The 27,182-nt window shown below is 43.1% G+C and overlaps 1 protein-coding gene across 2 annotated transcripts; it reads right to left on the bottom strand.

The window, feature by feature from the left end:
- Positions 1–149: 149 nt before the first annotated feature.
- Positions 150–27,173, bottom strand: LOC146973782 (striatin-like). 2 transcript variants are annotated; one of them, XM_085800716.1, is made up of 17 exons: positions 26,841–27,173; positions 15,127–15,230; positions 12,050–12,123; positions 9,793–9,871; positions 8,526–8,690; positions 7,836–7,971; positions 7,569–7,734; positions 6,662–6,772; positions 5,249–5,386; positions 5,010–5,146; positions 4,264–4,439; positions 3,614–3,661; positions 3,405–3,526; positions 3,146–3,313; positions 2,915–3,055; positions 1,930–2,118; positions 150–1,742 (listed from the first exon to the last, which is right to left on the bottom strand). In XM_085800716.1, exons 1-17 carry the CDS (start codon positions 27,051–27,053, stop codon positions 1,573–1,575), a joined length of 2,337 nt encoding a protein of 778 aa, XP_085656842.1. In that variant the 5' UTR covers positions 27,054–27,173; the 3' UTR covers positions 150–1,572. The 2 variants fall into 2 exon arrangements, with proteins under 2 accessions (XP_085656842.1, XP_085656843.1); XM_085800717.1 differs by lacking the exon at positions 6,662–6,772.
- Between the last annotated feature and the right edge of the window lie 9 nt (positions 27,174–27,182).

The raw sequence follows: 27,182 nt of genomic DNA, 5'->3' as shown, positions 1-27,182 counted from the left end.
CTCTAGTCAAAGATGATATATATATATATATATTTTAATCAATGTAGGTAGTATTTGTGTGAGTCCATGACATATGGTTACACATCAGTTATCTACACATTGCAAACAGCTTTCCAAGCCAGTAAAATGACCGACCTCAGAGCCCAGGCAATATTTTACAGCAGGTTTTATTTTGAACATACTTTCATATACAAACCAGTGACTGAGAAAATGGCTCATTTGAAGCTGTACTCTACATGTACAACATCTTGATTGATTTGTTTTGTTTTTTCCACCCAGGATCGATTCCTCCTCACACAGTTTACAATGAACTGGAATCTGCAGGACATTTCTCTTCCCTCTGTGTTTGATGCTTAACTCGTTGTTTCAAACAGTCCTACAGTACTGCACTAATTTCCTGCTAAACACTGGACTACTGTAAATATCTGGACATGATACATCACACTGTAGTCAAGCATGTCCACACAATTGGGGAAAAAACTACATACAGTACAAGCCATTTAATTCAAACAAGAGCAACTGGCCAAAATCAATTAGTTATTCCTAAAATGGACATCTAGAACCAAGTCTGAATTGTAATTATATAACCAAGATGGTTTACTTTGGACACATATGTTTGTAATCTTACTTCTGAAGTGTACAATTACTTGAATCTAACAAACAGGCATTATAGTTAATGGTCTGTATCTACCAGCTTTGCCTTGATATGCACAAAATTGATTCCCCAACCACACTTATGAAAAAGGAGCACTCAAACTCACGCTGCACAGTAATTTTTAAGACTGAATATATATTTTGTTTATTATAAGCATTTGTAATTTTACATCCAATGTTAAAATTGACAACATTGTGACAACCAGCTCCATTTCTCCACTGTCCCCTCCCTCCCTGTTCCCCCCAAAACAAGCTTGTTAAAATAACAATTTCAAGACCTTTTAAAGCAAAGGCACATTTGTCAATACGTGTTTTAAAAAGGAAAATAAAGGCAGGCCAGCAAGCAGAGTCAGTCCGGGAAGCAGAGAAGAAGAAGAAGTGAGAGGCTTCCACGGCAGCTCCAGGAAGCCTTCAGTACCCCACATTTCTGGAACAACACAACACGAAAACCTGACTTGGAGTAAAGGGCCCACGCCCTGGTTTGTTTGAGGTCGAGGGCCCGAGGGATTTGGGGTGAGCGTGAAGTCACAGGGCAGAAGACCGGCTTGAAACCTCATTTCTCCACTCCACACTCTATAACACTTGTCCTGAGCCTCCTAGCTACTGGAGGTTGAGTTTCAGTCTGTCTGCAGGCGGCGGTGTAGCCAGTCACACCCAGGCCTGCCTGGATGGTAGATGGGGGACTAGAGAACAGTTCTCCTCCTGACTGGCCTCCCTGCCGACCCTTTCTATGGAGAGTCACGTCCTGTTTGAGGCTAGCGGCTACATAGTCTGCCAGTCCAACAGGAAACCAGTGGGCTGTGTGAGGTGGGACTGGACCCATGCCTGAAGGCCCTTCCCCTGCTGTGTCTCTATTGGTCCCTGATCATGGGAGGCTGAGTCAGAGAGCGGGGCTGCAGGGAGAGACGCAGCTCCGCGTCATACAAAAACCTTGGCGAGAGCATCTGCGCCGGCGCTGGCGATGTAGCATTTAGACGGATGAAACGCCACATCATGGATCGACTCCTCAGACTTCTTTCTGTGAGCTGTGAACTCCTGGATGCAGGTTTTACTCTCCAGGTTCCACAGGCGGATGGAGCAGTCGTGACCTGAGGAGGAGATGAGGAGTTACAGGGGGAACAAGGAGAAGCACAATCAGAGTGTTTCGCTTTGCAGGCTAGATTGATTTTTAACTTTGCTTGGATACATAAAAAAAAAAGTTGTGGTGTTGTATGGAAGATAAAGTTTTGGACATCCATCAATGAGACTGGTTAAACTGGGTAGGTAGGTACTTACTGCCAGACATGAGATAAAGACCGTTAGGATCTACAGCTAAGCTGGTGACAGCGTCCAGGTGGGCCACCATGGAGTGAATCAGCTTCCCACTGTTGTTGTCAAAGAACTTGATGTGTCTGTCCTCCTGCGCCGTGATGGTGATGGGAAGAGTCGGGTGGCTGAGGACCTTATTGATCTGACAGGGAACGCCTGGTGAAGGACAGATGAGCACATTAACCTTCACACAGCAGGACCGTGGACTTTAGGAACATAAACTCAGCTGGTCAAATTCACTACCAGCAAATACCTCATCCCACTGCTCCTCAGGGATGGGTCTCACTGTACAAGCTGTATATGTGACAAATAAAATAAAGTACCTTTATCTGTGTAAATGCATTAATATTATGACTCCACCATATTAAATAAGCACTCTGTATAATTTATGTCACATTTGAACTTTCATACATATTTTAAGTATTTTATGTTACAGTATATAGACTACAGATGGAAATGAGCTGATAAAAATCTAATCAAATCACCTCAGTCAGGTTACAGTGATGATGAGTCTTTGACATGAGTACAACTTAGTGACAACGGACAGACAAGCTAAACAATGTCATGTTATGAGATGCAACATGAGGTTTTAAAACCGAGGTATCAGTGACTTGACCTGAAATTTACAAAACAGACAGAGTGGTTGAAAGTATGTGAATGCTAATGATTTACTTTCTGTCCCATGGTTGCCACACCAGTTTTCTAACACTACCAAACTGACTCTACTTCAATATTATGATATTCAAAACATGCCGAGTGTGTTTGATGATTGTCATACTGGAAGTCAGAGGAGAGTTTCACTGATCAGATGTCTCAATGCTGCTCTCAGGTGTTTTTCAGATTAAGCAACTCTTCATGTGACCTGTAAATCTTCACACCAGTCTTCACTAAAGGCATCAGGTCCAACCACACAAGTTAAGCCACTGTTAATAATACACTTCTTTCAACATACCTGGCTCTACATTGGACTCCAGATTGAGGACCAGTTGGCGGGTCTCCATGTTGAAGAGGCCGATCTGCCCGTTTGTGAAGGATGTGACCAGGTGGGCTGGTTCACTGCACACCAGGTCCACAGAGGAAGGGACTCCAAGTTCTAATGCAGAGAACAAAAAAGGAAATTAGTCTACAAATGGTGCAACATTTAGGTAAATTTAAAATCAGGGCACGTGAATCAAGTCAGTACTTTTGTTTTCGTTGAATACTGCGAGGGCGGGGTTGGTGGTGTTGGCGTCCCACAACCTCACAGTCCCGTCTGCAGAGCAGGAGAGGAGGCGCTGGTGGGCGCTGCTGTACACCAAACCCCAGACAGAGTCGGTGTGTCCGCTCAGCTCTCCACGCAGCACCGACGGGTCTGTCAAAGAAAAGACGAGACAACTCGGGTCAGTCGAATATGTTTCCATTTGGTGCTCCTCCAATCCAGACGAAACACATTCAATTGTTACCGTAGGAGTCGTAGGGGTCGATGTTTGGGTTGGGGGTGTTCCAGCACTGAATGGTTCCGTCGACCCCTCCACTGAAACACTGCTCCCCTGTGCTGCTCATCACCACACTCAGTACGGCCCCCCTGTGGTTCAAACAATGATGAATAATCAGGACACCGTGTTTCTCAAACCAACGACAGTAAAAGAGAACAAAATATTTTTTTTCTTACCTGTGGGCCCTGAAGGTGTAGATGGGCTCCACATCTAATGAAGTACTCCTGTGGGCAAAGAGCAAGCTTATTTATCTCACATACAAAACCACAAAGAACTTAATTCTGGCGTGTCAAAGATAAGATGTGAGATAACAGCCATGAAATTGAATAAAGCTATAAATGGATGAACAATGTATTGCTGGGCCACTGGTCCATTAATTGCTGTTTTATTGTTATAGTCACAATACCCTTGACTTTATAATGACTCCAGGCTCTAAAAATAGACCCATCACTACAGACGGTGTGTGGGCTGCAGAGTTGTGACGTGACATAATGAGTCGAGTGGAGCGACGTTCTCACTTCTTTGTCACATGGGGACAGTTTGCTGAAGCCGAATCGTGTGACAGCGCAGACACAAAATGAGCTAAAATACTTATGGGACTAATCAAACTACAGAGCTTTTCTTTCTAATGATGCTCACGCTACATTACACACACTTCCTTGCTGTCTTGAGTGTTTGGACAACTAGTCAATACAATAGTAAATATAAAATTGCTCTTTTGCTTCTTTCACAAATGAAACCGACAGCAAAAATCAATACCAGATTAGGAGTCGTGTCTTTTGAAAACATTCTTTGTAGTGTTCATTGAATGTGAAGATATTCTTACTTTTTGGCAGGAGCGGTCTTTTGCAGGTTCCACATCTTCAGTGTGTGGTCCTCTGAGGCGGTGACCAGGACCGGCTCCACCGGGTGGAAGACCAGAGCACGAATCCCATCAAAGTGGCTCCGCAGCGTGAACTTGGGGTTCCACGTTTTTCTCATGGCATCCTTGTTGTTGCCAATCTGTGGAGTGGAGAGGTCATCAGAGCTCAACATCCAGCACACTTAGTGAGTTAGTGTTAATTTTCTCTAGCAACAAAACTGTAGAACATGAACAGATTTATGCATCATGAGGGGAAAAACAAGATTTCATTTTTCTGTGATCTTGTGGTGCAGTCTGCTGCTTCTTTTTAACTGCATTTGATTCATTAATGCTCATTATTTGTTTTCATCCACACTGCTTTTTCTGTGAAAGTCTGCCAACAACACTAAAATAGTCCTAGTTTAAAAAAGCATGCTACAACCTACTCTGGTTTATTTTTGTAACCATGTGACTTTGACACAACTGTTGTTAATATGATGTCAAAAACAAACTGATATCTTCCAGTGCTACACTTTCAAAGCAGCTTCCTGTGACACAACTTATAAAAATAGCTATCTGAGACACAAATGGCAAGTTTCCAGCACATGATGTGGCTGTGGTAAAATTGTTGTGGATTAGAGGAGGGAGGTGGGATGGTTGCTTCATGAGGCTCCAACGATTACATGAACAAGAACAGTTTCCTTTGGAGTAGTGTCTTCTTTCCTACTCACATCGTATGCCAGGCTGTCAGCCTCGTTGGCCACGGTGAGTCCAGCCAGCTCCCCCAGGCCCAGCTCGCTCTCCATAGCCTCATCTGTGCCCATGATGAAAGACTTTCCTGAGGTGGGTGGGAAGGTCAGCGCCTCAACTGGGGATATAGCAAATGTGTTAACAACTTAGCTCACAACCACTGTTGACAGTCTAACAAAAGGTTCATGTCAGTTTTTGAATATTATTTGTGCTTGAGCACCTTCATCTGGTCGGCTCCCTTCGTGCTCACGCACCACGTTGGGCCGGGATTGAGGAGCGGAGGGAGGCTGCATGTGGGACAAGTCCTCTGCGTCTCTCAGGTTGGCCAACATGTCCTGCAGCTTAGACCGATTTGGCCCTGTTTAAGTCAGGTCAACAGTGTTACCAAACAGTTAAACAGCGATGGACAGCGAAGGGGAAAAACAAAAGAGGTAAAAAGTATGAAAAGAATGTTATTAAATGAGTATGAGCTGAAAAGAAGAAAACAGACTGCACATGGACAGGAAGCAGCACTGAAAGGGAAGAAAGTAAATCATGGTTAACTTAAAGTGAAATTATGAAGTAAGTTAAAAAAAAAAAAAGGAAGTGAAGGGAGGTCGGCAGCAGAGTCCTTGTTAGATGAGTTCAAGAGGCAGAATAAGGTGTTGAGGTACATTTATCTCTTAGAGTGGGCTGTCTGGAGAGAATAATTCAACATCTGGAGCTGGATTTTAGCCCAGGCAGAATATAGATGTATATCTTTGTATTACAAGCATTTTAACATGTGGGCCCTTAGAATAAAATCTTAACCCCACTACAAAAAAAGTACATGAAAGATAAAGCCTGAAACAAATCCCAAACAGATCCTCTGAAGGTCTCCTCCACACACCCACAACAGTGATAAATCACCAATCCAGCAAGAAGAACAAAAATAGATAAAATCAGAGTGAGGTGTTAAAAAGAAGAAAGTGAGATGAACTGACAGAACTGAAAAAAGCAGCAGTAATGCAGAATCTGAGTCTTTTACATGCTGAATCTAAGAGCTCTCAGCCACTGAATGAGTGTGAAGTGGGCTGTTATTCAGAGAGCGGTAGTATTCAGCTGAGTCACTTCACTGAGTCACTGTAAAAGCCTTTAATTGCTATCAATTTCCAACTACAGAAAAATACTTATTACTGTAGTATCAACATGGCTGACAGATGAGGATGAGGATGGTGATAATCATCTCATTATGACTGGAGAAGACACAGATGTAGGAAACAGATGAGCTGTCCCAGATGGGACCCAGATGGACGAGTCATCACGACTAACTTCCACATTTATCTTTTGACAGTGTGGACAAGATGGAGTGAACATAAATGAAAAACATTTAAACGTGACAGAATAACATGCATCAGGCATTACAAGTTTATTCGGGGAGGACGACAATGGTGACAGATTTTATCTGCAGTACGACGCAGAAAAACAGGAAACGGTGAGTATGAGATGACAGACAAGAGGACAGAGCAGCTAGAGAGGGAGATGAGGAAAACAGCAAAGATGTTTTGTTTTTGATTTGAGGCCTTTTGGCTGAAAGTCAGGCTCTACAGAGAGAGGAGGAGGAGGAGGAGGAAGAGGAGGAGGGAGGGAGGCAGCAGCGCCTGACGGGACTTACTCTTCACCCCCTTTTTCCCCTTGCGCTCCTTTCTGTACTGCTCCTTGAGTTTGGTTATCAGGCCCGGGTCCACGTCCCAGGCCTCAGAAATGGGACCTTGCTCGTCCTTCTCTACACAGGGGGAACAAAACCAGACCGAGAGGCTGTTGAGGAACTGCCCTGGTCGAGGCCTGAGTGGTCTCCTGCTCTCCTGGAGGTTTCTCAAGCCTCCAGGAGAGCTGCAGGCTTCTATCACCGCCTCAGTCATATCAGACTCATTATTATTGGGAGCAGCGTTCAAAGAAATCTCATTTATTCTGCGTAGGATTTCTTTTCTACTAGAAGAAGTGAAGGTGGTGGGAGGGAAGTTAATACCATGTGGGGAGTTCTTTGATTTGAACATTCGGATTCTGAGGCATGGGAAATCCAATCATAAAATCCTCACCATGACATCTTTGTCGCACACACACACACGACTCAAACTCTCAGACCCACGTTCAAATACAAAGAGAAACCTCAGCATGACATTAAACCCATTTTTTTCTCTGGCTTTAGTCTAAGAGACTTGAAGGGAATCAGGTTGATTTGACGACACACAGGAGTGGAAGAGACATTGTGGTCACAGGCTGGCTATGGGAACACACAGTGGAAGAGATCACAAACTATGGGTTAAACAGAGAAACTCCAAACATCATGATTTATGACCACAGCATGGTATATGAATGACGAGTACTCCATGAACAGTCACCAAATATGTGAGGTCAAATCTAGAGAAAGTGAAAACGGTAACATTACACATATAAGCACATTATATCTGTAGATTAAAAACAGGCTCATCATTGTGCAAGAGAAAATAAATCAACTGATACTGCAGGTGCTGTAACTGAACTCTGCTCTTCATACTGCTCTAAACTCATCTATGACTCACCCCAGTCCGTACCATCTCCAGTGCCTCTGGACTCTGGTGAAGTGTCCATCTCATCAGGGCTGGACAGGAAGTCAAAGCCCTTGAGTGCCTCCTCTGTGTCCGGGTCCTCAGTGGTGTCCATGCTGGCCGGCGACGGCGATGACGACGGTGTCTTCTTTCGCAAAATCTGTGGGGGGGGGAGAAACAATGAGGGCCGTTATTAATGGTAGATGAACAACTTGTCATTAACTCTGTGTGCAGAAGGCGAAAGGAAGGCTGTTTTCTTACAGTCCTGGACTCCACGTGAGTCCTGTCCTTCCCCTCACTATCGTCTTCTTCATCTTCATCGCTGAAGTCAGCGGCTGCATTCTCGATGAACTTGAAGGCCTCCAGAACAGCGCTCGTTTCAGAGAGCTCAGCTTTCCTGTTGAGGACAAATGCACTGACATGAATGTAATGTAAAACATGTCTGAAAGGAGGACAATGAGGAAACTAGTTACACCAACAGATGGATTCAGATTCAGATTCAGATTCCTTTCTTAGTCCCAGAATTCACGTCTACAGTCAACCTGTCCACAGCAACAGAAATACATAGATGGGTGGCAAGTTAAAGGAAAAACCTGAAAGTGGATGAGAATGCCCCCATTAGGTGTCACTGGGTTGTTTGATAAGTATGAAGATGATGTGAATCAAATGAGGGAATATCTTTTGGAGCATGGTGTTCATCCATTCTGGCAGCACATCATGATCCAACACCTTATTAAGACACTTTATCTTGGTTTGTCCTTTCATTTGTAACATGTCTGTATGTGATCACAGAACTGATAAGGTTCGCAAGGACTGATAAGGTGTTTGGCATACAACAATGATTCACCATGTAATCATTGCATAATCTGATATATTTCAAAACTGATATGTTGCATCCTGTATGGTGACATCCTGCACAGTCTACAGGTATCATTAGAGGAGCTGACTCACCCTCTGGTGCCCATGCCCTTTGTGTCCGTCCCATTGACCAAAGGTTCAGTGCTGGTCCGTTCACCTGTCCGTCCAGCTCCGTCTCCGGCTAAACCCAGCAGTGCTCGGACCCTCTGTGACTTCACATCTAAGATGGTGTCTGTGTAGCCCACTTCTTGCAGGTACCTGGAACAAGGTAAATGAACTCAAGCCTGGTATCGGTTCAATGCAGAATTTAAGGTGTAATATGTCAAGAAAAAAAGGTGCAGTGGAATTATATGGAAGTTTAATAAATCTGCAAGGAACAGTTGAGTAATTGTTCTACGTTTATTGGCAAGACTTCAATAAAACCAAAGATGAGGAAGAGATAATTACTTCCATCCATCCATTGTCTACTCTATACCACTTATCCACTGGAGCCGGAGCCAATCCCAGCTGACTCAGGGCGAGGGCGGGGCACACCCAGGACTAGGTCGGCAGTTTATCACAGGACTGACATATTGAGACGATCAACTTCACAGGCTCACATTTACACCTACAGGCAATTTAGAGTCACCAATTAACCCAGTGTGCATGTCTTTGAACTGTGAGAGGAAGCCAGGGAACCCGTCATGCAAACCCAGAAAGGGGAAAATCAAACCAGGATCGTTCTTGCTTAGAGGCAACCGTCCAAGTCAGTTACTTGTTACTGTGAATCGTCTTGTGTCTTCTGGCAGTAATCTAATTAATAGTTTCAGCTCTGCTGAGGCAAGAGGAGCTACTCATCAAATAGTACATCTCCCCTATAGGGATGAAAGAAGAAGCCCTAGCACACTGAGCAGGTGACTGACTCACTGAAATGAAGGAGTTTCTTCACACATTACTGATCTGTCCCCTGACACAGAATCAAGAATAAACTGGCTGCCTCGCCAGCCGGCATGTTGGGGCAGATGATGTGTGAGTGTTGGGGGATTCAGGCTGAAGTCTGATTTATTTATGCAGACTGACTGCAGAGAAAGATATGAGTACCAAACTTTCCTGAGCTCACCGCGTGCACCGGAAAAAAACAAAACAAAGCTTAAAACACAGAGCGGGTAATGACCACTACTGTCCATGTGAGGGAGCTCTCTCCCACAGTTTTTTGGGCCACGGTTCACAAAAGCAGTTACTGTGTCAAGTGACAACACTGCTGCAGAGAAATGAGACCGGGGTCAACGTCCTGGTAATTCCATACATCTCTTTTCAGTGCAGTGGTTTGATTTTCTGGGTTGAAGCCTGTCACACAAGGATAAAAAACACGTCCACTTACTGTCTGAGGAGCTGACGGCCTTGTTTCCAGGACAGCTGATTGTTGAGTGACCCAGAAGTCTCATTCTCATTGGCCTCATCTGGAGGAGGAGAAGAAGAAGAAGAAGAAGAAGGACACAAATCAGGGCTTCGCAGACAGCACAGCCTCTGACATTATTTCCACTCTGTAAACACGACCAGAACATTCCTGCATTACAGCATCCTGGCAACTCCACACACCAGCGCTTAGTTGCTACCAGTAAGTCAACAGTGGATTAGAGTTAAAAAGAGGATACTGCGTCTCTTTAAATTGTCACACTGACATTTTTGCAGCAGCTGCACCCACAACTACCAATAGTATATCCACTCCAGTCACCTTTACTGTTTGGATTCGGAGCTGAGATGTTACATTGTGAACATGTGCAGCTTCAATCCAAGTATGTACATCCAAGTGGGTAATTGTTGCCCCAATAAACCTGCATACACAACAGCACTAACAGCAACAACAGAGGAGATTCAACGCTCATTATCAACAGCTGGCTCTTGATGCTAAAACTAGACAGTCTGACGTTTAATGATGCGTTCTGACACCTTCAAAATGGCTGGATTCTGCTCCGTACGACGTGTCCCGTGACATACTAGAAAGAGCAAGGATGTGTGTCTGCCTGCAGCATCCAGAACAACACGCACTCTTTTTTTATGACTGTCTACGTCTGTGACAAAACAAACAATGACGGGCTCACAAAGCTCACTTTGATACCCAACAACGTCAGCGGCGCACACTGCTCGCAACTCGGCCGGGAATTTTGCATGGGGCAGAAAGACGTGTTAATAAGATTTGGATGGGGCGAGCGTGTGTGTGTGTGTGTGTGTCTATCCGTGTGGGGTTGATTTGGTGGGGCAGAGAGACGAGGGCGCCTCGAAAAGTGGGTCATGCCTAATTCAGAGGGGGTGAGGAGCGGGCAGGTGCACCACCATAGGAGCAACACCTCCCGCCCCCCCCCTTCCAACGCCTCCACCTAGCACCTCTCCCCCTCACCTACCCCTCATTCATCAACACTTCAAGGGCTCTGGTGCTTTGAACAGCCTTCATGAATAGAGATGAGGAGAGAGAAGAGGAAATATCGCAATCTGACTTAATGATGGCAGAGGACTTGAACATGAGAGGCCAATTAAACTACAATAATATAACCAGAAACATGAGCTGATGCGGGAGAGATACTGAGGTAAAACAGGGCACTGGAACGGAGAGGCTGAAAGTTAAAAAGTAGGAGAAACGGTTTACATTTTAAAGATTTGAGTGGATAAAGTAGTTTAAGCAGTTTCAGCATTTAACCAGATGTTGTGTCTACATGGCTGACACCATAACAACCCCACCACCACAACATCCATCTATTTGCTGTTCTTTTCAATTGCATCACACGATCTACATCAACAGGGAATGATGTCACCGAAATGCAGCTGTTCAGTTCTCCATATGTCTGACTCTGGGCCCTTAAGGGACTCTTGTCCATTTGGCTTTAAAGGACAGAGTTGTTTGTGATGATGACTTTTTTTTTCTCCACTGCAGTTTTCAGAGAGCGAGTGTAATTGTATAGAAAGGTTTTTGTTAGTAGGGCTGAAAGCATTCAAACCTAGAAAAGTCATAAAATGGTGAAATTGTGTTTCTACAGTCCAAGGTGATGTCCTTAAATTGTCAATTACCTGAAGAGATTCAGTTTTCCACAACAAACCTGAAAGATTCACCACAAATTTCAGCTGAGAGGCTGGAACCAGTTCATATACAGTATGGCACCGTGTGTCTCTTGGGACCACGGCTTTCTTTGGAGCTACTTTCTACAAAATAATAAAGTCCCTTTAAAAACTGCTGACAAAATAATAAGGACATTTTACTGGAAAATGGAGACAAATACACTAAAACTTGGACAAATCAACCACAACTAGTGCGAAGTGAACAAACCTTTATTGTGGGTGAGAAGTAGTACCATACCATCTACTTTTTGTTTCTCACATTTACTGTTATGAATATCTGAATATTTTAACCCACTTTTTTTACTCTCCGAGTAGCTCAATATTTGTACAGTGTATCCATAACAACCAGGGTATTCTTTCTGCATTTGGAAAAGGACACTGTGAGGAAATCTATTGAAGCAAACAAGATTCAACATGAATGCCTTCACATGCAGAACAGTGCTGTCACTTGAGGTATGTGAGCTCAACAATCACAGTGATTTAGTATGAAGAGGTGGAGTTGGCTGCTCCAGCCTCCATAGACTTACCAGAGTCGTAGCTCGGAGGCTTCATGTCGCCTTGATTCAACTCTGTCCCATATTTTAACTTGTGGTACTTTGCTCTGGAAGTAAAGAAGAAGAAAAAGATGGAGACCGACAAATTAGCAAAGAGGGCTGATCAAAAAGATCCAAGAAGAAGCTGTTTAAAAAGACTGATTTTATGCAGCATCTGTGTAGGCATTGCAAGTCATCTTACTCTACTTCTACTTCAAACACACACTAGCTTGTTGTATTGTACAGATTCACTCTTATGTAAAACTGAAGGATTAACATCACCATCACAATATTTATCACATCATTATATAGAAAACAGAGCTGCAAACACCAATTTTTTTATTTTAATTTGTCTTATATAGACATAAATGCATGAAAATCACACACAAGATGATTAATGCTCATGCAATAGACAAAATACAATACAAAATGTATTAGTTTGTCATTACAGTTTGCTTGACAGGATCAAATTGAACAAGACATGTGTAATTACACCTGAAATCACAATATAATACAATTTAAAATCACCAATATAAATGACACACACAACATACAGAGAATAGTAATGTGTGGCTTTTGTCAGCTTGAGCCTTTGCAGCACTGATGCACACATGTCATTTCTCCCATTGGCTGCACACAGATCCATGTCGGTGATTAAGTCAATACAGCTCAAGGAGCGCGTACACACACCTTCCTCACACCTTCCTCACACCACACTACTCTCCTCGTGACCCGGAGGAAGCTTCCCCCATCAAAATCAAATTCATTTTAAAGTGGGTACATCCTACATACGGAAAGCCATTTCTGATATTGCTTTCAGATACCCTCGGAGACAAGACCTGTTGCTTAGCAACCGGGGAAAGTGGTAGTAATTCTGGGTTAAGTGTTCCTCCCGAAGCAGAGTCTGCGATGACCTCAGCGGAGGAAAGTAGAAAAATATACACTACAAACAGCCAGAGGACAATTCCATACTTAACAAACCTAATGAGGACGTCCTCGTAGAAAAGAGGTCGGAAATATTCAACTAACTGCTGAGTGAACTGGAGGATGGACAGGACACTAACCTATTCTGACACCTGTCTAACTCAGTTGTGTTGAAGTTCTCACTGGCCTAGCCAAACTCCCAGCTCAAATTAAATACCTGCTGCCAGTCATTTGCATTTCTTACTCATCTCGGTTTTCATTTTTCTATTTTTACCCTTCTCTTATCAAGGGAGGACTCTGCTGATTCCTTGAGCTAATTTCAGCAATGCTTTGCTTTGTATTCACAAAATTCCTCACATTCCCAGCTTGCAGATGTCTAACAAAACCACAGTCTTCTCCTGTCGGCCACTGAGCAGTTAAGTGCATCTTCTGTGGTCGGTGTTGAGAGAGGAGACGGTGAGTGGACGGCCTGGTCGCAAAGAGTCACCAGTAAAATCACACAGGGGAGCTTTCAAAATGTAACCTACATCTAACATGACTATTACCAACAAGAAATAGAGGGGTCATTCTGCTGCATCCCAGTTTAACTCCATCTAGGTGAGAAACACAAGCCACCAGATGATTAGATCAGGTAAACAAGCTTCATTAGAGGTGAAAACTGACAGGGAACGCCCCTGAAACTCAAATAATGATTCCTCATCATTACACAGGAAAAACTGTGTATGCAACATAATTAAAGGGATAGTTAAACATTTTGGCAAATTGGCCCATTGCCATAGTCTCTATTATAGTTTTAGCAGTAGGTTTGTTACCTTTAATTGTCGGTGAGAGCTATTTTTAGTTGTGACCTGCACATTCACAACACTATGAGATAATAATGGAACGTTACGAGACAGAGTTGTTTTCGAGGTAAATTCATGCAAAACTGCTGATGCGCGTTGCCTTCAGGGGCAGTTTTTCGGTAAGCAGTCTCTGCATTTACCTCGAAAACAACTCTGACTCGTAACGTTCCGTTATTATCTCATAGCGTGGTGAATGTGCAGGTCTCAACTTGTCCACGAGAGCATTTTGGAGTTGTTGGATTGTGTATTTGATGAGGGAAACCAAGAAATCCCATTAGCCTCCATAGTGTAGCTCGGTTCTAAAAATAGCTTGCAATTACAATTAAAGGTAACAAACCTACTCCTAAAACTATAGGGATTATGGCAATGGGCCAATTTGCCAAAATGTTGAACTATACCTTTAAGACCAAAGGCGCCATAAACTAGAACTACCCTTAAATAATTAATGCTGAGCTATGCTGATAGAAACACTTGTCATAAATACTTGACATTTCTAAAATAAATGAGGATTACATGCTCAGCTTTGCAGGGGGACACCGTGTCAGAGTCTGTCTGAGCGATTCACTCGATGGCTTAGAGACACATTAACAGAGCCATGTTGAAATCACCAATACATCTCTGCTCTGTGCAGCCATGCATCAAGGAGGAAGGCAAAATGTATCACCACGGCTACCACTGGGACATTTTGTGTGATGGTGACGGGCCGGTGAACATGAGAATGAGAACAATGTCATTCTTCTGGTTTGCTGGCGAAGTCAAACCGTCGGTGACGGTGACCTCGTCTCGGGTGGAAGGAGGATTCCTCTCTCCTCCTTTCCCGTCCAATTCTTCCACTGAGGACGGTGCGGAGTCATCACACAGCAGACAAAGCTGTCCTGCCAACACATGCTCTCGTCCAGAGACATCATACCAGCTGGACTCAGGGGAATCTCTCTGGCACTCTCACTCCATTACTGCCTCTGCTGATACCAGCTGAGACATCCAACTCGTACGCATATAGAGCATAAACAAGAGGAGGATGGAAATTCTTTTAAAAACGCCAGCCACTTTATTAGAGTAGAGATGTGCAAAAGAGATGCACTCTGAAGTGTCCTCGCTCTGTGTAGGTGGTGCGGATGATGATTTGTTGACCAGTCGGAAAGAATCTCACACCGCCACATTCTCCCTTTCTGTGTTTCTCGGAGGCAGGGATGTATTTTTAGGAGCCTGGAGAACATGGAATCACGACAGATGTTGCAGACTAGCTGAGATATTTGTGTCCGCCGAGGGAGGGCTGAAGCAGCAGAGGGCGTTAAAGGCACTCACCTTTCTTGCTTCAGCGCATACTCCAGCATTTTGATCCTCCTCACAAGGTCTTTCTTCAAGTTCTCCTGGCCTTTCCTCTCCCCCTGCAGGAAGGCGATTTGGGCCTGAAAGCACAAAAATAGGATTGCCAGGTCACATTTTTAAGTGATAACGGACTTGCAGTAGTTGCTTTTATAAATAGAGGCAACATTTCCGGTGTTTTTGCGTTTTTTTGGATTTGAAATAGCGAGCCACACAGACTTGACTTAAAAGACAACCTGAATGAGGCAACATCACAGGAACAAGTGTTTGTGTTCAGACTGAAATAGGATGATGTCAAATCAATATGCGTGGCATGATGGGAAATAAAAAAGCCAATCTGTACTATTCTATTTTAATCTAACCTACTCACTCTCCCACACATCAACCGTCCTTAACCCTCCCTCCTCCAAAAATCCCTTCCCTCTGCACAGCACTGTCTCCCCTCAGTAACAGGCAGCAGCTGTTGACGCATTCAGTCTGAGTCAGCATTACATTACATTGCTGAGCACCATGCGCACATATACACGCGCGTGTGCATCCATATGCTTGTAATGAGAGCGGTATAGGCCAGTAGTACACAGTGCAGAGAGGATTACACACCGAGCAGAAATTGATCATTTTTTAAAGGTATATCTCCTTACAAATTAGAAAAAAGAAATAACTTTATCTGGTCTTAACTATATATAACAAACTTAATTTGTAATGTTGGAGCAACACGTAGTTGTCTAATTACAAAGGTAGGAAAAATCAGTAGATTAGCTTTAGATATAGCCAGCTGTCATTGTCATTGTCAGCAAGCTGCATTCACACTTGTGTTAGCCTTGACCATTAGCATTGAGTGAAGTTACTGGTGTCATATTATTCCAGCAAATCTTTTCCTGCTGTTCAAAAAATTTGTACAATGTGATAATTGTTGTTTGTTAAAAACAGATTATGGTCTTAACTGATATCGTTAATCATAGGCAGTGCTAAAGAAAAATCCCCCCACAGCAAGCAAATGAAATAAAACTATTGATTTAAATATAAATTTCATGTTGCGCTATGAAAGTTAAACAACTTTTGTTTTGCTTGAAGCATTTTCCCTTCAAGTGCACTGCATGCTTATGAAGAAGTCATCCACATGTACTGTAGTCTGAGGGCTGATAGAGAAAAACAAAACACCAAACAAACACAACCAAATATGTCCAAATATGTCCACAGTCTATCCAGTGTTGTAAGAGTTACAGTGAGGTGAGGGCTGCCAAAGGGCTGCAGAAGCTGCTCAAGTCCCTAAAGGCTTTGTTGTTTACACAAAGAAGTATGAGCACGATTCAGCACTTGTTCAGAATTACACTCTCTCAGAGACCCATCTGAGTTGTTGAAATTTATCAGCAAGACAATGAGCACACAAGGTGGATTTGAAGTGCCACTCTGTAGTTAGTGGGAAATGACAGAGTTTCTCTTTTGGACAGCACTGAAGCAAATGTCAAACAAAATACAATGTGAACCACAGAGAACCACCGAAGAGTGGTGGGAAGACGTTAGACTCTTTTCAAATAAGGATAAAGAAAAGCATCACAAGCCAAACTGCTCCTATCTGACTTGAAAAGGAACATTTCTCTCAGGAACGAGTCGAGGTCTAAAAAACCATGAGTTAAAAACTTAAAAGGGGATTGAATATTGACTTGATTCCCTGCCTTTTCACTCTACATGCAAAGGATGGTGTGAGTTTGAGTGGGCTGGATCGCAGTTTCACACGGATAGCAAGTAGCGCTGCTGCTGTTGCCTGCAACTATGAGTCACAACAGTACTTCAATCTGCCTCGTATTAATAACAGCATTTCTTGCCGTGCACGGTTCTCCGCAGAGAAGCTCAAAACAACTCTACAGTACCTGCTGTAGCTCCTGTGCCCTCAGGATTTACAGCATCGGTCCAACATTGAGTTTAGTTGGCAGCAGTCATATGCAAACAGAGATGTCAGCAATTGATGGTCTTAAACGGTGGGTCAGCACAGCACATGCATCACTCTACTTATTACATCTACACATTCTCCTATTCCTTATTCATCCTGCTTAATGTGCATCTGCCCTAGGCTGGATCTATACTAATGCATTCAGCATTGACAACACTGTTAACAACATTTAGTATGCATCCGACTTCCCACATCCCAGAGTCAGTGTCACTGAGCGTTAACACAGAAAGCCAGAACGGTCTATACAGTGCATTTATGGACTCAGTTGCAGTAACATGCGGCAAATGCCCCATGAGATCTAGTTGTCATATATGAGCGAGAAAGCCATTTATCTTTTTACCTGATGAAACTGAGGATGGTCCTGTATAAAAAAAAGTAATAACTAACTTTGTGGTGTCTGGTGAGGATCTGAGGAGGCACACAGACGGGCACAAATAAGGCATTAGGGAAAATATTGCATTTGGAAAATTATCACTGTTTGGATTGGGTCAGACAACGTGGCTCCCAAAATAACTAGTGGCCCTAATCCAGATATCAGCGAGGACCACTGCCTCAGGATACAGCCGTGGCATCACATGCATTTGGGCCGCAAAACCTAAGGATACATCATTAGGCTAATTGCAGGGCTGTTTTTCCGTTTAATGTCTGTCGACGTCCCGCTGAATACAGTCAATCTTTCGAGATCTAATATTGAAACTTCGCTGAGCAGAAAGGCAAAATACGATAACGATTTCTTCAATGAGGAAAACAGCTTATTTCCACAGTGAGAGCGAAAGCATGGCCACACATTAAAGCCTGACCTCAAGAATATCATATCCAAAATAACGACAAAGTGAAAGAGCAGCTTGATAGGTTGTTATTTCGGGCCGACTCGGTATGGCACCTCACATTTGAAAAACAGAGACTGCACATTGGCTTATTTTTCACTGTAGATGAAAACTGTACATCTGTGTTGATTGAGATAGTGAGCGGCCATTCACTTCCTTATCCACATGAAGCACTGGCCCTGGGAGCCCCGGCGTCCTGCGGTGCCAGAGATAGAGAAGAGAGCCGCTCTGTGAATCTCTGGCTCACCATCTCTCCTCCATCAAACATTAACCTTGGGAGGAATGCAATGAGTCAACTTGGGCCATAAAGAGACACAGGAAGCATTTAATTCCCAGCCTCACACTGACTGCATTATTGGGCCGCTGGATAAGGGCTCCTTAGTCCGCCTGAGTGAGAGACATGTAGAATAGGGCATCCATCTCAGAGTGCAGGACCTTTCAGAGACAGGAAAAGGAGGCAGAACAGACAAGCTATGGAGGAAAACAAACTCCAGCCGCTGGCTTAATTCTGGTAAGATAAGGTAAGAAAGTTGGTCACAGTACCTTCTGCTCTAGAGTTAAGTCAGTCCTAGTTTAGGAGCCGGTCTCCTGCTATTATATAATTTAGTAAACAGAAAAATGGACCAACAGCAGCTTCCAGTGATATTACATCACAGCCTGAAATACATTTTAAGACAGAAACCCATGAAAGAGCACAGACAAAAATAAGGTTTAGATAGTTCAGCTCTTAGTGCAACCATTTAGGCTGATGTCGTATAAGTTTATTGAAATTAAATCTAAGTAGGGGAAAAGCTTTATTTCCTCGTCTTTAAGTTAAAATGCAGACTGTTTCATCACACACTGTTGGCAATGAATTACTACACAGCTGGAACTTGTCAATTCAAAATCTCAGTCATTGAATACATGATGCCTATCAACGATATCTCTGCTATTTATATGGAGAAGACATTACAGTCTGAGATTTGTGAATTCCAGACATGTTTTCTTCCAGCCTTGTTATGCATCATCGCCAAAGACATCTACCCCACAATGAGGCCATTTAATCCAGACAGAGTGAACACTGTGAAAAATTCAATACGTCTCAGCGGCAGGACTGAGCTCACTCCATTTGAAAAAGAAATTCAGCAGATACTCATACAACCTCGGGGCTTACACACAAACAAAATGGTCACACTCGCCGGGCCCTCCGACCGTGGCCAGAGCCGCGGACGGGAAAGGAACCGGTGTAAATCCCACATTTACAATGCAAACAACCTCGCTCCCAGCCAACACCGGGGTTTACTCTCACAGTTACCGCAAACCAATGAGCAGCATGATGGCTAACCTGATAACTAGCCAAGTACATTCCTCGCATACCATTACACTGGAAGCAACAGAAAAAATGCAGCAAAACAACAGAAGCAAGACTGAGCTGCTGTAACTCAACCATAACAGTGTATGTGTTGATAGAAAACATTACCACACATCAGGGCCACCTCTTCATGGCTACAGGGCTCATTTCAAGTGGGTTTAACCAGGATTTATATTACATATATTAGGTACAATACTGTTTTGTGAACTATCCAGGTCCAATTCCATTTGTTTTGTTTTTGCTTCATAATCTTCCTCAAATACAACAAATAAATTCAATTTAAATCCTCAATTACATTTCATGTAATTCTATATTACAGCACTGCATATATCATGATATAATGTATTCTCTAGCAGAGAACCAGTTGGGAATTTGTTAATGGATGTATTAGTTTCCTTTTAGTTACATTTAATACCTTTTAATAACACACACAATGAAATGTGAAACTTCCTCCACAAATGAGCTGTGAGAGTTTGAAAGTGAAAACTTTCTCTTTCAAGTGAATGACAACATGTGTTCAGATAAAACCACATTCAGTTTAAACACCTTCTAAGGCTTCTTCTGATGAAGACCTGAACTCTTGTATGTAGGTTTCTGGCAAATCCAGTAAATAAAATATGATGCATAAAATCAAATAAGATGTGAAAAGCATTCAATCCAATACTGCCAGAAAGAAGAACTGTTTGCTTATTTAAAACAAGGGTCAAACACAGTATCTAGAGATGTTTAAAGGAAAGCAACCATGGTTACAAGGGTAGAGCAGTCTTTATTGTCTCACACTAATATGTAACATAACTCTGCCCACACTTGGTCGCGATGAGCCCAGTGTGACTATGACGGCTGATTTGTAAATTAAAGGTTGACTTGAGGTGGTTTATCCCCTTCCCCTCCTTGAGGAACTCCAGTAGCTGCTCTGGTTTCACACCCAGCTGTCTCTTCACCTCCTCCTCAGCTCAAGATGGTGAGGCTAATTTAAGTGTTTACACTTAAATACAACTGGTTGTCTCTCCACAACCACACTCTGTACTTGAGAGCATCTGTCCAAAAAAAAAAAAAGAAAGAAAAGAAGAAAAATAGAAGCCACATACTGATTGTATATTCACATACTACACAATCGTCTGACTGACTGTCGGATGTGGGTTTGTATCACTCCATCTAAGTTTAATCTATTGTAGGAGCAATCCTGCGGTGCCACAGAGGCAGAGAGCTACAGTGTGAAATACTGAGGACCTGTGATCATGGCTGGAGCTCAGTCCCTCAAATGCAGACGCTGCACATCCACACAGCTCATGTCCGCCGGCGGGCACAGATTCAGGATTGAGAGTCGGGGTGAAACAGTGAGCAGCTCGACCTGTGATTTAGTAAAGATTTCTGCTCTGTTATCTGGAATGAGTCAAGCAGCGCCTTGTACTGTACCAAGGAAACAAAAGAAAACCCTTACACTGCCAGAAACTCCTCCCAGTCAAAAAATACATCTCTCTTCTCCTGAATCTTAACAGACACAGATTTGTTGTTTTCAACTCATCACGAGTTTCCACTTGAGCTTCATTTTACACTCTGCCGTCAACACAGCTTGCATCAAGTTGACACTGCGGTGCTACCTAAAAGGAGGCGAGGGGATGGGGGGGGGGGGGGCAAACAAAGGCTCTATGTTGGGCTTCTTGAGGACACGGGTGCTGCATCCCATGTTGCTGCATTAATATTACATAAGGCTCGTGGCGCACATGCACACCCTCACACATGCAGGCAGAGAGCTGCATTTTTCAACATCAGCATTTTCTCTGACAAATGGCTTGTGTGACTAGAAGGTGTGGTCCTGGCCAAACCTTGACGAAACAACAGCTTCGCCATCTAGAGAGTCAAGTTTTACTGCAGAACAGAGAAAGGTCATTTTATAAGGAGTCTGATGTCGTAAAAAAGTGGTGGGTTTGTTTTTTTTTGTTTGATGCAAAATGTGACCTTCCTTCCAGAAACTAGCCGACATCCACAACATTTGTGTAGTTTATTAAGAGAGTGAATTTATATTGATGTGGGCAAACATCTCAGACAGAGCTAGTAAAGTGCTCTATTTCAGAATATGAATTCAGAGAAACAGAACGGGCACAGAGACATTTTCTTCCAATAAAAGGCGGTCAACCAACAAGAGGCAGCTGGTGCCCTTTGGCCTGTCATGTCTCTCCAGCCTGGGAGGCCTGTCAGACAGGGCTATGACTTACTCTTTAGCTCCAGGTGACATCACTTCTTCTAACAGACTTTCCTAATATCTGATACTTTCACCTTTTTAACACATCCGCAGAGGAGCAGATCATCAAGTCTTCTGCATTAAAACACCTGCTGTTCACTCTGATGACTCTAAAACTATATTGACTATGACTAAAACGATATATACTGTACCTACCTACATACACACACACACATACATAGTGTTTGTTCTCCTATAGGGACATTTGTTGTGAGGAGAGGGACAGGAAATGTGGGGGAGAGAGAAAAGGATATGACACCATGGCTGGATTCCAACCACAGACAATGATATGTGGCATGTACTATAACCATTCTCCCACAGCCATCATATTTTAGTGTTTTATTTACTTTTATCAAATGGTGGGTTAATATATTATATATATATATAGTGCAGTAAATACAAGTTGTGATGCTGATATGTTTCTTCCTCAGATGAAACAAGAACCCCAGCTGCATCCAGTTAAAAAGTCATATCATGTTGATGTATGGAATACATGGAAGTATGGAGGAAATCTCTCTCTCTCTCTCTTTAACCGTTTACTTTAAAGAAAAGAAAACACTGCTGTGCCATCAGAACGTGTGAATACTGGCAAACCAGATTGCATCACACCAAGATAACAGCAGTTTGATCTGGTGAGTACAATTTACAACTGACAGACTGGTGACCTCAGATTTACTGTAAAACTGGGGGAGGCAGGCGACTTTGTGTCACGACCAGACAGCTGTCCTGCTCACCCACGTAGACAGACGAAGACTAAGTGTGAATGGAGAAAGGAAAAGGGGAATTAACAGGCCGACAAGGCAGCTTTAGAGCATGCAGAGAGGCTCTGGTGCGAGTCCAACGGGGACAGTGGAGCAAAGCTCAGAGGACCAGGCTTTAGTTAATAAACATGGCTCCCTCCAGGCTCTCCAAGAGGAAAAACACAAACCCATTTCAACTACTTACTATTATCTGTACACACTGAATATTTGATATGAGCCGCAGTAATTGTCTTCGTGGTGCTTCTGTTGAACATTACCACAGTCTGTCTGAAACCAATAACGGAGGACTGGGTTGATTCTTTGTGGTGTGTGTGAGGGACGGATGTGAGCTGTTGTTGTGTACAATTAGGGTCTATGTGAACTCGTATTTTTTTTAAACATTTGTAGAGTGAGTAACCAGTACTTACTGTATATCTTTGGTGGGGAAATGTGTGCTCTGCTTTTTTGTACTTTCCCACTCTGAGGCACACACACGCCGAACAGGCAAAAATAACTGCAGAATGGGGGTTGACGTAGTATCGACTGAGGAATGGCGGTGGTGACTCCCTCTTCAGAATTGCAGAACACCACGGTATGTGCATGTTTGTGCGTGGCTGAGTCTGTCTTTTTGCTGCACCATTGAGCTAAATATGCCTCAAGCTTTGCCATTAGAGAAAGTAAACATGAGATCACAGTAATAAGTCATCTAACTGAGGCAGAATAATTCTGGGCTGCTCCACGGCTGGACATCGAGAGAAGTAATTGAATAACACGGGCACACATAATCTCGTTCCTGTTAGAAGCTTTTTCCTTAGAAATACAAGGGGCACTTCGAGGCTGTGAAGATAACTGGCTCCACGTTTCAGTCTGCGCCCACATGAAGCCACCTTACACCCCGAGTCACCTTCAACCTTCTCCTGGTGTCAAATTATGGCTGCTGACAGATACTTCTGGCAAGGAGATACCCTATGGAGCAGGGATTTCCCCATAACTGGAGGGCTGGTGAAAGACACTGGAGCACTGCCTGCCCTGTACGGAGCGTAACTCGACTCAGCCTCAGTCATCAGACCCAGAAAAGATCTGTGTTAATCAGTATGGCAGGATGACGTCAATAGATCAATAATACAATATTCATAAGAGGAGTGCCCCTGATAGATACACGCTGAAATAACCCAGTGGTTTGCAAAATCAAATTTCCAGTCAATACAATATACTGACTTCCGCTGTTAAGTATTAAGTCATAAAACTCTGTAGAAGTGTAAAGCAAAAAGACATATTGCTCTTTGATAATAATTTGCTTAAAATCGTTTGGACAACAGAATTTTTTTTTTTTTTAAATAACAGAGACAAAATGCTATTTCAATGAAAACTGCTATACGTGATTACACTACATTTTTTCGCCTGTACAACTGAACAGTGCTTCAAAAGTTGGTGGCAGCATGCTGTGCATACTGCTAATTAAATAAATAGACTTGGCCCAATCAAGCTTGAACACCAACAAATTGGACCAACCCATCATGAAGTTTTTGTGTTCAAATAAAGTTTCTGATTAGGGAAACAATTGTGAAAAGGGTTCAATGGGATATTAATCATTGCTGACAATCAGTTGATAAAGCTGAAATATTAACCCAATTAATCATAACACTAGGCTGACAGAAAATGAATCAACAACTTTTTTGATAATGATGTAATGTTTCCTTAGGCAAAAGTTACTCCCTCTGCAATGTGAATATTTGCTGTTGTTTTTTTCCCATAAACTATGATGAACATTTTTATGAGATGAATCATTACTCAATCAATAAGTCATCTATGACAGAAATTCACTTGTTCAAGGTTCAGTTGTTTTGCAACTGTAAACTGAATATCTTTTGGTTTGAGACTTTCAAAGACAAAGCTAACGAGGTGAATTTGTACAAATGTGTACGTTTCCACTCTTTCAACAAGTTCAAGAATTACAAAATAATTGTTAATTGGAGCCCTAGTTACTTTCACCAAGATTAGATAACATTTGACAGACTGACTACAGCTGTAACCTATCGCTCGTTAAGCAAATCAGTCTGATTAAGTCAATCAATTGATTGTCAGTGACCACTCAACTCGAGTCTAATCGTGAATGACATGCAGCCTATGCATTACACGGAGGCAGCGGCACATCGGCAGGTCGACAAGTCAGAAATGGACAGTACAGTTTCTGTACAGCTTCAGTAGAGAGGAGTGGCTCTGAGCATGACCTAACAGGCTGGCTAGACGACATTCCTACAAGAGCTTCCTCCCAAACAGCAACATAAAACACAGCTTCAACTGTTTTCCATTCAATGTCTGTACGACTAACAAAAAAAAAAAAAAAACGGGAGGAGACTAAGTATTCATTCGGTTGTGAAATTGCTTTGTCTACATTGTTTAAGGGCTTTCAAATGAACCCATATAATTCAGCTTGTTAAAAAAATGCAATAATACACATGAGTCAGTTTTGATTTTGTGATTAAAACAACCGTGTGAACCTGATGATGGACACTACTAAAGCTCTGTGCCCACTACAGCTTTCTATTTATGTCTATTTCTGTTCATACACTATTCTATTTATATTTTTCTCAGTGTCTCTCGTTCCTCCTCACTGAAGTCTCTTCACTGAACATTAATCCGCCAATAACCTCTACAGGTAAATGTACTGTATGTATTAGCCACAACCAATATGTACACATCCCACAAGGACACAACAAGGTTAAATCCCGTGTGGATTTTGAAAGCTTTTCAAGACTTAACTCATCATTATTGCTCTGGCACTGAGCAGCACAGAAAAGAGGTTCCTCTTCTGTGCTCCAGTGATGAGAGTATAATTATGAGTAACAAGCGTACTGGGGGTCAAAGGATGTTCAAATCATCAACCACCCTCATGTTTAGGATTAGATGCAATAAAAACAAGAACTCAAATTGAGCGCGCACCATTTTGCCGCCACAAACAAACCACCCAATAAGCCATTTGGCAACCTCGCTGTGCTTTGCCGCAGTTGCTGCTGCTGCGCTGATAAGCTTGCTTCATGACAGCAGACAGGAAGCTTAATACACAGGCCAGACTGAAAGTGCTGCATGAGGGTGATGAGTCAAAACCCTACTACACTGATCGGGGTATACATGACCAATCCGAAAACAATGCAGTGTCTCCCTCCCGTCTCTTTGTTATCCGGGGTCAGCCTGTCAATAGAGCTGCCTGCTATCAAACCCTGAAAGTCGGTGTTGGCTCCTGTCTGGGATCCAACTACAGAGGCCCCACAACTGGGTTAAAATGATGGAACTTTTTTTTTTTTTTCTTTCCCCCAATCAGCATCATCTAGAAATGGAGTACTAAACTGTGATGGTATCTGCTCAAATTTCTAGATCAAATCTGCAGTCTGACAAATAGCCTAACATATAAAGTCATTTTTCCACTTTGATAGGAAGAGTCGTTTTATATTGGCTATTGTTAACTGTTTATTTTTCAACATAGATTGAGTTGGCCCCACAAACACACATGTGATGGAGCTTGAAATGTTGTAAACATTGCACCAGTGTGACACACTTGTATAGCTAAGATGACCACAACACCTACATATATATAGGACAGGATAACAGCATATGGTTAAATCCAAATAAAACTTAATGGGGAGAAAGTTGCAGCTCTTGGAGGACTGGTAACAACAACAAAACAAGGATGTCAAAGTGAGCAGACAATAAGTTCTAGTTTAAGCAAACCAAAATAGCCATTAAATGTCCCAGTTTAATGTCTTTGACTACAGTTTTTGTCAACTTTCCCCTCCAAAAATCGTAGCTGTTAAACCTGTTGCCCTTTGACTCCGTGTAAATGGCTGAATATCTGATTGTTTTGACCATAAGAAACGGGTCAGATTTTCTATCAAGAGTGGACAAACTGATAAGGAAGAATAAGATCTCTGTGTCCTTTACCAAACTCAGACACGACAGCATTTTTGATTTTCTTTTTTCCAGGAGTGGCAGTGACATGGCAGCTGGCCTATAATAAGATTCATACACACGACATCAGTCCACAGTCCCTTTTGTGCTGTCTGCTGTCTGTCAGTGCTGACAGCTCTCAAGAGACCAACGCATTTATGAAAACTACTACTTTCCCTCCACCTCATTTTCCTCTGGATTAAGAGATTAAGTGCACTAAAACATCAAGGCGGGGTGCTATACATTGAGCTATGTGCAGGCAGGTAACGTTAGCCGATTGGTGTTTTTCCCACAGCGATTTTGCACTGCACGTAAACTACTTAACTCATAACTGAAACTATCGGGTGGTCTTTCAATTGCACCCGCTGTTACATAACTATGCCCTAATAGCCTTTATTTCAACTCCTCGATTCAGCAAGCAAGTTTATCGGTCTCAGCGACAGTAATAAGGTCTGGAGCAGCCGTCGTGCAGCTGGGTCAGGGGGCGCTGCAGCTCCTTTAGCTCCGGAGCTAAAGCTAACGAGCTAGCTGGTGAAGCCGAACAATCAAACACAGAAACTCACTGCGAGTTACTAGAGCGGCCCCGGTGGCGCCGTTAATACGTAGCCCCGTGTACATTAAATGTGAAGGCATTTACCTGTAGTTCGGCCCGCTCCACCTCCCATTGTGCTCTCTCCACTTCGAAACGGGCCCATTCGTGCTGCAGGAAGTGCAAGATCCCCGGGATACTGTACTGCGCCCTCGCCGCCTCCCCAGCGTCGCCATCAGGCAGCGGTCCTTTCCCACCGCCGCCTAAAACAGAGTTGTTGTTATTGTTGAAGAAGACGCCGGGCCCCGCCTGTTCGTCCATGGCCGGGCTCGGTGTAGAGGTCTGTCCGTTGTCTCGCTGAGTCGAGGCGCTAGATACCAACGGAAGGGCAAAAACCTATCGACGGCGCTCCGTCTGCTCGGCTCGGGGGAATGAACTCACTTTCTGACA

This window comes from Trachurus japonicus, chromosome 15 (genome assembly GCF_045865225.1).
Source record: "Trachurus japonicus isolate A0001 chromosome 15, Traja_1.0".
NCBI lineage: Eukaryota > Metazoa > Chordata > Actinopteri > Carangiformes > Carangidae > Trachurus > Trachurus japonicus.
The sequence above is the reverse complement of the archived record's forward strand: the minus strand, read 5'-3'. Positions and strand labels throughout refer to the sequence as shown.